Consider the following 9,612-nt stretch of genomic DNA (forward strand, 5'->3'; position numbering starts at 1 on the left):
TAAATGTTCAATTATGTTCTCATTGATTGATTCTAGTTGATCTGATGATAGTTTTTCTTTTTGGATTCGAGTTCACATATACAATTGAAGAAAACGAATATCGAAACAATAAACAAACAGTTTTTGCTTTGGGGACAAAATATATTTTTTTTGTTAAAAATTCCTGTTTTAAAAACAATCTTTGCCCTCCTATAATCTAATCCTAAATTAAAATTCAAAAGTGGCATAGTGTATAAAAAACATTAACAAATTCTAACCTTGCTTCTCCAACTCTACCAACAGGATTTAAACTCACTTCAACTCATCTCCCATTAAGTACCATGCAGCTGAACAACATCCTGCACATCGAGTAACAAAGAGCTAGCTTACATTACAATGGCTTATATAGTATTTCAAATTTTCTTGAGAACTTTATGATTTCATTTATTTCACAATAGCAATCATTATAAAGCATTTTTTAGGGTTTTTTAGCGCTTGTAGAAATTCTACTCATTTCTATTTGTCAACCTTAGAATGTTCTAAATGTCCCTCGATCAAATTATAAACTCCAAATGTAAATTGATAACCACAGACATGCCAACTTTAAAGTTGCCCAACGTCAATTCTAAGTTGATATGTCTCTGGTTGAAGCAATTGTTTTGAGATCAACTCCTATTCGTTATACTTTTAATTCTTAAAAATTCAAAAAAAAATTAAACTTGGAAAAAAAGTCTACTACAAAAAGGCCGCTGTATAAATAAACACGTAATATTTTACTAAAATTCTTCACTTCACTTCATGAAAATGTGATGACGAAATTGCCAACGATTGTGGAGACTGGCTTCTTGATGACCAGAACCTCATTCTCATATGTGAAGCTCAATTGTTGGACATTATCTACAAAACAAAATTGAATATATTGAACGACTTTATTCGTGTTAACATACTCTCGGGTACCTAATAGCCGGGGGGGTTTGGAATAAGCGGGGGCGAGGGGTAAATCACTAAAAATTAGGTGTACGAGATTTTGATTTCTTTTTGATTTTTGATTTTTGATTTCTTTTTGATTTCTTTTTGATTTTTGATTTTTTTTTGATTTCTTTTTGATTTTTGATTTCTTTTTGATTTCTTTTTGATTTTTATTTCTTTTTTTGATTTCTTTTTGATTTTTTGATTTCTTTTTGATTTCTTTTTGATTTTTCAAAAAGGTGTACGTGATTTTTTTCAGTGATTTACCCCTCGAGCGGGGGGGGGGGGGGGGGGGGGGGGGGGGGGGGGGGGGGGGGGGGGGGGGGGAGGGGGTGGAAAAATCTCAAAACTTAATAAGCGGGGGGGGGGGGGGGTTGGAATAAAAATGTCCTGCGTGGAAAATTTTTGAAAAGCAGGCTAATACAGCTGAATTAGGACAAAAAAGGGAACTTTCAAAAACATTTTCCCAAAAATTAATAAGCGGGGGGGGTTGGAATAAGAATGTCCTGGGTCGAAAAATTAATTAGCGGGGGGGGACGACTATTAAGTACCCGAGAGTAGGTGATAAGCGCGCTCAAAAGCTCATTTAATATTCACCCTAAATCTGGATGAAAAAGATCAGTGATGTGCGTCGACCTGGGCAGATTCTCTTACAAAATCCTTATTGCTTAAGGTCGCTACCCACTCAGCATTTTATGGTCGTAGAACAAGGCGCACGGCACGGGCGCTTTGGTCGCTGATCCAAAATAAAGGGGAGATATTCTGCACATTTTTTCTTTTTCCTATTGTTGACTTTTTTTGCACACGGTACAAGAAAGTTAAATGTATCATATGATTGGCTGATTAAAAAAGAACAATAGGGAAGCTGCACAACTCAGCGAAAAAAGTTGAAAAGTTTCAACTCTTGTTGCGCTTAAAGCGACAGCCTTTGAAGGCTTGATTTATGTAATTTATGCAATAATTAATCCGTGCGCCTTGTTCGACGACCTGCGACGACCATAAAATGCTGAGTGGGTAGCGACCTTTAGAATAAAAACGTACCATGTGCGGAGTATCAGAATCTGCTCGGAGATTACATTAAATCTAAAAGCTGTGTTTCAATAAGATACCGACATGACTTAAAGAAGCTAAAACACAAACAAAATTGAGATTTTTCGGCTTACCTGTATAAATGAGTGTGGCTGAAGATGGCTTGGTTTTCATTCCTAAAACAATGATCTTTTCAATCCACGATTTGGAGTCGTAATTCGAGTGTTTGTCACTGAAAGAGGCGAGAGAAGAAATAAGTCATCATCAGAACCGTCTTTCGAAAAATGAATTCAGCAATTTGAAATTGTCGAGTCTTTAAGTGAAACATTTCCAGAATTTCTAAACACTCAAATCTTATTTCTTTTCCTGTCACTTTCTTGTTATATCAAGGTAAAATTGTCAACTATACTTACACTTTGTTGATTTGAGTTGCGGTCATACGGAAATCAATGGCAAGATATTTTCCATGTTTATAGTCGTTCGAATGACCATCATCAACGTACAAACTACCACTGGCTGCACTCTATAACATGAAATGTGTGTGAAAGAATCATAAAAAAGATTATACCAAAAGAAAGCGAGCCTGAGAGCCCCAATGATTTATAAATAACAATTTTCAAAAACGGCTCATCGACATTTTCAAAATTCCAAACTACAAAAGCTTTTAAATTCGACCTTGTGCTTGGTCAATATTTGGAAAACATCGACCAGGCAGAACTGTGTAAAGGCACACGTTTGTAAAAATAATGAAATAAACTTTGAATGAAGAGAAACTTACATTATTGTCCAGTGCAAAGATGAGAGTGTATGGGTCGTTTGACATGAGTGATGAAGCTCTTCGCACGCGTTGTTTGATTGGTAACATTCGTCCTCCCCGGATGAAAGATGGGATCTAAAATAACGAAAAATGATATTACTCAATTCTTTGGTCCGGTGAATGAAGCGTGCAGAAACGAACGAGGCGAGATCGATGAAAGACATTTACCTTATCCATTGGTGTTGGGATGTTATCAGTGATCCCTCCGGCGTGCTTCTTGTACGTGTCGAAATCATACCACACCTGAAATAATGATTTGTGGTTGTGAGTGAAGGCTCAAGTGAAACCAAACTTTGTTGTTTTCACAAACGTTAAAATAAGTTAGAAATGCAAGCACGTCTCGCGACATGATACAAGGGCGTCAAAATAGAGTTTAGAAGGCTACCAAGAGACTTATTAGACAAAGAAGTAAATGTTCGAAAGTAAAGAAATTACAGGCTTGAAAAACGACCTACTTGTGATTCGCCACCAGGGAAATAAACCAAAACATCTGTGGTTCCTGATGACGTCACTGGTTTCACCAACAAACTGTCACCTGTTTAGAAAATGGGGAACATGCGGATGAGGGTAATTTAGCTGAACGTAACGTAAATTGTCACAGTTCAAGTCATAGGTAAAAGTGACACGTGGCTTAGTTAGAACGCGAATTTCTGAAAGAAACGAAAAAAAAAACATATGAATAAAATTGTACCAAGTAAGAACTGGTCATCCATGGCGAAAGTCTTCGTGTCTTCTGGATATTCGAACCAAAGTGGTCTAAACGAAGAAACAGAATCGAGTTCATTTTTTTAAAGGGGTGCAAAGCCCCTAGGAGCAAATTCTAAAACAAAATCGAACTAGAGAGCTGAGGATTGAAGGAACGATAATGTAAGGATAATGTATCAAAGAAACAGTGATACTGGTAAGTTTTTTGTAAACTCAGCAAATTTCGAGCCCTTACCTCATAACGGGGAGTCCAGTTTCGTGAGTTTCTCTCATCAAGTTGTAAAAGTACGGCAATAACAAATAACGACGACGGATCGCTGAACGGATCAATTTAGTGTTTTCAGGGCCAAACAACCATGGTTCTCTTCGTTTGGTTTCCAAATGAGCGTGACCACGATAAAAGGGAGTGAAAGCAGCCGCCTGAAAGATTTCAAAGTAGAGTTAAAAAAAACTAAGAAAATAATGGTTTATTACATACATCCAACAAAAAATACAGACAAGAGACAAAATGCCCATACGGTGCAAGCTAGGAAGGTACGGGAATTGGCAAAGAAAAAGCGAGCCGATCTGAAGCCATCCCACCCAAAGTGTTTTATTTTTATCAACCTTCCCAACAACAAAATTCAATTCGAACTCGTCTTAGTCATTCCCAGGTGGGTGAGTGAAACTACGACGGAACAAGTAGATTCTTTACCTGGTACCAACGGACGAGAAGTTCTACATCCGGATTTCCGAAAAATCCACCAACATCAGCTGAAAAGAATCAAAAATAATTTATTTTCAAATTATTCTAACTGTCAATAAGACTAAAATTACCAACATTACAATAAGTATGGAACTTTTTCTAGCATAATATGCTGTATAGTGGCTAAAAACATGAATCCTCAACAATAAGAAATAGCATTTAAATTAATTTCCACTACAGCGTGCGAGGATGGCAATAAGTCGATCGTACCTCCAACGAATGGCAACCCAGCGATATTCATGGATAGAAGCATAGGGATTGAAGCTTTTAAATGACTCCATTCGGCTTTGTTGTCACCTGTCCATACAGCTCCTGGAAATAAAGGCGTGGATTACATAAGTATAACAAGTGAGTTCGGTCACCCTCGTTTCTCAACATATCTGAAGGGGTCATTTGAAAAGATTTGGTGTGAACTACGTCATAAATAACAAAGTTTTATCACATATGAGTTCTCCCTCACCTGTCAACATCTAAAGGGAGTCGTTTGAGAAAAACGCAGAACAAATACAGTACGAGTTTTGAGTTGCACATTTTTCAAGATGTATAGTAAGTCTACATACCGTATCTTTGAGTTCCAGCGAAGAAAGCTCTTGACAAAATGAAAGGTCTTTCTTTGTTATCAGATCTTTGCAAATGACCGTTAAAAGACGATTTATGTTGGAGCATTCCGTAAAGGTTATGGACATCCCGGTGCTCCCAGTTTCCGTAATGTATGGCATCCTTATGCATAGTGACTTCCGGACCATTGAAAACTGAAGGTTCATTCATGTCGTTCCAAGTGAAGAGGTTTAACGTGGATCCCTAAGAAAGAAGTGTTATTTTTTTGAAAATAGTGCTACGTCACAATTTTGGGCATTTTTCATCTTTTTGATACAAAGTCATAAAATTCATAAAATTCCTATGATCCGATCCTGAGAAAAGCTGATAACGAACGAACGAACAACTTAATTTATACGACCTTCTCAGGTAGGTACAAAAATGAAGAAGTTGATATTAAACTTGAGTAATCTTACTCTAGATTCAAATTATAGATAGAATCAATTTCAAGTTATCATTTTTTTGTTCTTCTAGAAATCGATTACAATAGCTTCATGCAACCAATGATGAAAATCATTCTTGTAATAAAAAAGAAGATTCCTTTCGCCCTTTAACCAGAGCCGGGAAAAAGATAAATAGTTATAAAAATATCTTCGCGTACCTGATAATTGCCAACTTGAAGATTAGAAGCCCACCATTTCTGTGCTTCTGGGTTGAAGAAGTCAATCCATGATGAAGAACCAGGCCAGCACCATCCTTCATAATCCGATGCTTCTTTCTTCTTGACATAGAATTGTCTTTCAGTGGCTTGAGTATGGATATGGTAACCGCTGTCTCGTTTGATGTGAGGATCAATGATTGTCACCATCTTACGCCCTTTCGATGCAACATTATCAATCATTTCAGTTGGGTTGGGAAATTTGGAGCTATCCCAAGTCATATATTTTTTGCTGTCTGTGTGTTCGATATCAAGCCAGATGACGTCACAGGGAATGTCATGTTCATCGAAACCAGCGTCCACTTGTTTGACGTCTTCTTGGTCATTGTAGTTCCAACGACATTGATGGTAGGAGATGCCAAACACCTTGTGAAAAATATTTAAAAAATCCATATACATGTCCAGGATCTGTTTAATTTTCTAGCTCAAAATTAGAACAATTAGTCCTGCAGTGTTTTGGTGTCGTAGAAGGGAAATCAGAAGCAAAGTGTAATCACTTCTATTCCTACCTATCTCAATATTGAAGACATTGGTCCACGAGAGTTGGACAGAAATCTTATGTATCGATTGAAGGAGCTGTTTTAAATGACAGCTGGGTAAAGACTTTTATTATTTACGCCCATAATAAAGACTCAATCTGAAAGCATTTATACTTTTGGGAACTTGTTTTGAAAAATACTTTTAAATTATAATAATTAAATTTAAAATAATTCAATTTAAATGCAACATTCACTTACAGGTGGCATGGTAGCTGTACCAGTCAAGGTGGCGTATTGTGTCAACACATCACTCGGTTTTGGTCCCATCAAAACAAACACGTCCATGATTCCACTCTCAGACATCCAATGGGTGTCGACTTGAGGTACATCTGCAGTCTTGAAGAGAGAGATCAATGAACTGAGCACTGATTTTGATGATTTGATATCAATCCATGTTTCAGCGGCATTGTTCCAGAATAAGCCAACACTTCTTCGGGCACTGTGAGCCACCATAAATGGGATAGAACCATACAAAGCCATGGGATTGTCAAGCTCATACTCAAATACGTCAAGATTGTACAGACGGTATGGATCGCCTCCACTGAAGCAAAGAAAGTTGAAAAACAATGGAGCGAACAATATCTCAAATCCCCGAGGAGTAAGAAGTTTTCATATTATAGTCCGTTAGCTATCGTCTGAAAAAAAACTTTTTTTTTCGTTATTTTTGATAGTGGAAAGAAAAATTTTCCACTTAAATGTCGGTATAAAGGCTCTACCTCAATCAATCGTATATTCTGATCTTAGAAATTGCAGTTAAGAAGAATTTTTCGGTATATTTTCTGTTCCATTCAATCATTGTAAAATTTTGGGCAGCTAAATAACCAGAAATATCACGAGTAAAATAAATAGTGTTGAAACTTTTTTCAGATTACGATGAGACCTTAAATTTACAAATTTTAACCAATTTAGTACTCGCAAAAATTTTTTGAAGAACTTTTGATTGAATTTTCTTTGACACAGTTTGACATTTTAAAATAAAGAACATACGTCGTTTCTTTGAGTGCAAATGAATCAGCGTGTTCTGGGATTCCATAAACATGTTCGAATCCAAGGAAAGAGACATCCATTCCAACAGAACTGGGTCCTAGTAATAAAAAGTAATCAAATCAAGCAATTTACATCATCTTTAGTAGCAAAATAACAATGATTAACCATTTCATAAAACCTGCGAGTTAAAGTGCATTCAACTAAAAGCAACAGCTCTGGGTCTTTATAACTCAACCTTACAAAATTATTTAAAAAGAAATCAGACTCACCATTTGGCTTTGAATCATGATGCTCTTTGAAATTTTCTTCCCACATTCCTTCTTCATCTTTCACAGTCTCCTGAAACGAAAATATTTAAGAAAGCAAATAAGAACAGGCTTTATTAGGTCTGGTGGATTCATTTTCAAGAAATGCATGGTGCTGAAGACACTGGGTTATTTAAAAGAACTGTTCATCTCAATATCGTTTTGGTGGATATGATAATCTAATTACTTTCGGCGTTTCTTCCTTCTTTTCTTCACCGGTTTCTTCTGCTGCTGGTTCTGGGGCTTCTCTGAAAGAAGAAAGAGAAATGATTTGTTAAAAGACCTAAACCAGGGCTAAATACTAAAAAACCTAAACTCTAACAGGATAATTTGAAGCTTGCAGTGTAAAAACAAGTCCTCAGATCAAAATACTCACTGTTTAGTTCTGTAATGTTCAAAGTTCATTAAACCACGAGAGTTGAAGGACAAAACCAATACTTCACTGTCATAAAAGTCAATTCTCAATGGTTTGTATGTTCCCACGATAACATTATTGCCAAAAGAGACTTTGAATGTGCCATCTTCGCTAGTTTCCTTTTTTAGCCTGAAAATCAAGAAAAATTATAACACAAAATAGTTCTGCTTGCTTGCCTTTCCTTTAAAAAAGAAATTTATTTCAGATTATGTGAAAAATTGATGGTAAGATGATATCTATCAGAAATGATTAAAATTTAAGGGACACTACAACATACCTCTTTTGTGCAGGTGTTTTGACCAAAGAATCATGAACAAAATATCGTGGACGAATGGGACTCAACTCAGTGACTCTTACACGGGCTGTGTCCTTTTCCAGAGTATCAATAGTTAGTTTGAAGGAGACTTGAGTTTGGGTATTTAACAAATCGCATGAGACTGTGCCATATTCATATTTGATAGTTCCAGGGATGATTTCAAATGGAGAGTTCCCTTCCTGCAATGCACGGTTACGCCTGAAAGCAGAAAAGAGGCGTTGAAGTTTATCCCAACCAAACAAACAGAACACATCTTGTTACAGCTTTCATGTCTAACAAGCCACCTTCACTTGAGACAGTTAATCTTTCAACAACAAAAACAAACAAGGCTCAGAAAACCTGAGTTAAAAACACCCAAGTTAGAAAAACCTGAGTTACAGTAGCTATTTGTCATGAATTGAGAAATATGACCTCATTTTAGAAATAACTCGATTTTTATGGTGCACCTTAAATTTTCGAGCTAAAGCTAAATTGATTTTTTGAGGGTTACCATAATCAATCAAGTTATCTAACTCAGATATTTTTAGGTGCACCTAAATATTCCGAGTTAGCTAACTAGGAACAGGATTTTTAAGGAGCGTCTAAATTTTTTGAGATTTTTTATAAGGTGGCAAAGTTTTCCCAAAATAGATTCTCTGATTAACTCTAACCTAACTAAATTATAATTTGTCTTATTTTGTTAAAGTATTTGTGAAATATAATAGTAAGTGACATATCTTGGTGAAAAGCTCTACTTACTTGCAAAAGCTGCTTTGATCACATGTTTTGAAGTTCCCTCTGTCTACACAATTCAGTACATTTACCACAGAGAGAACTAAGCAACTGGCTAATATTATTTTTACCATAGTGCTGAAAGTTAAAAAAGAAAATAGAATAAGAGTGAAGTTGACAGTATAAATAATTTTTGTTAGTTTATTCCAAAAAAAGCAACATTTTCCCAAATGAGTCAAATGATAACTTCATAGAATTGGAAACCAGATAACTTTTTCCTATATAATATACAATCAACTATTTAACTATTAAAAAGTTGATTTTTTAAAGACTGCAGTTGACCAGGGACACACATTTTTTACAATCCGAAAGCGGTCTGCTTGGCCGCCTTGAACTTCAAGTTGAAGCGGTAGAAAAATGCCAACGTACATCGCCAAATGCCACCGTACCTCGTCCGGTGGAAAAATGTACGGTGTTTTAGCATTCTAACCTAAAATCCCACTGTACATACATTAAAAAACGCCCACCGTACAACACCGTATCGTGAGAATGGGTAACTTGCATCAGTGGAGGCTAACATGCATAGACCTCAAATGAAAGACCTGGCTGGTCATTAAAATACAAAATTAAATCAAAACAAAAACGGTAGGCGCTATGGTATAGCGGTCATTAACCTTGGTTGCTGCACAAGCGACTGAGGTTCGATTCCCACTCGCAGCGGTTCACTTGGCAAGTGAATGAACCTTCCCCCGGGTCAACCCATGCCATGTGAGGAGAATTGGGTAGTCAGTCCAAGGTGCCCATAGTGGGCACCCCCCCTGGATTCTGGGGGGGGTTGAG

At 36.6% G+C, this 9,612-nt stretch overlaps 1 protein-coding gene across 1 annotated transcript; it reads right to left on the bottom strand.

Annotated features, from left to right (window-relative positions):
• Positions 1-120: 120 nt before the first annotated feature.
• Positions 121-8,917, bottom strand: LOC136818267 (neutral alpha-glucosidase AB-like). Its single transcript, XM_067074646.1, has 19 exons — positions 8,800-8,917; positions 8,023-8,259; positions 7,707-7,874; positions 7,518-7,578; positions 7,295-7,364; positions 7,026-7,122; positions 6,237-6,579; positions 5,443-5,865; positions 4,805-5,045; positions 4,455-4,556; positions 4,194-4,252; positions 3,735-3,919; positions 3,486-3,550; positions 3,250-3,329; positions 2,963-3,037; positions 2,756-2,869; positions 2,391-2,500; positions 2,112-2,209; positions 121-876 (listed from the first exon to the last, which is right to left on the bottom strand). Exons 1-19 carry the CDS (start codon positions 8,904-8,906, stop codon positions 776-778), a joined length of 2,736 nt encoding a protein of 911 aa, XP_066930747.1. The 5' UTR covers positions 8,907-8,917; the 3' UTR covers positions 121-775.
• Positions 8,918-9,612: the final 695 nt, after the last annotated feature.

The sequence above is a fragment of the Clytia hemisphaerica genome, unplaced genomic scaffold (assembly GCF_902728285.1).
Source record: "Clytia hemisphaerica strain Z4C2 unplaced genomic scaffold, Clytia hemisphaerica genome assembly, whole genome shotgun sequence".
Lineage (NCBI taxonomy): Eukaryota > Metazoa > Cnidaria > Hydrozoa > Leptothecata > Clytiidae > Clytia > Clytia hemisphaerica.

Bases quoted from the DNA above. Each gene is read 5' to 3' on its own strand.
- LOC136818267 (XM_067074646.1), bottom strand. From the start codon at position 8,906: ATGGTAAAAATAATATTAGCCAGTTGCTTAGTTCTCTCTGTGGTAAAT. The intron at 7,875-8,022 runs GTATGTTGTAGT...CTTGATTTTCAG, and splicing joins AAAACACCTGCACAAAAGAG to GCTAAAAAAGGAAACTAGCG. The intron at 2,210-2,390 runs GTAAGTATAGTT...CGCCTCTTTCAG, and splicing joins GCAACTCAAATCAACAAAGT to TGACAAACACTCGAATTACG.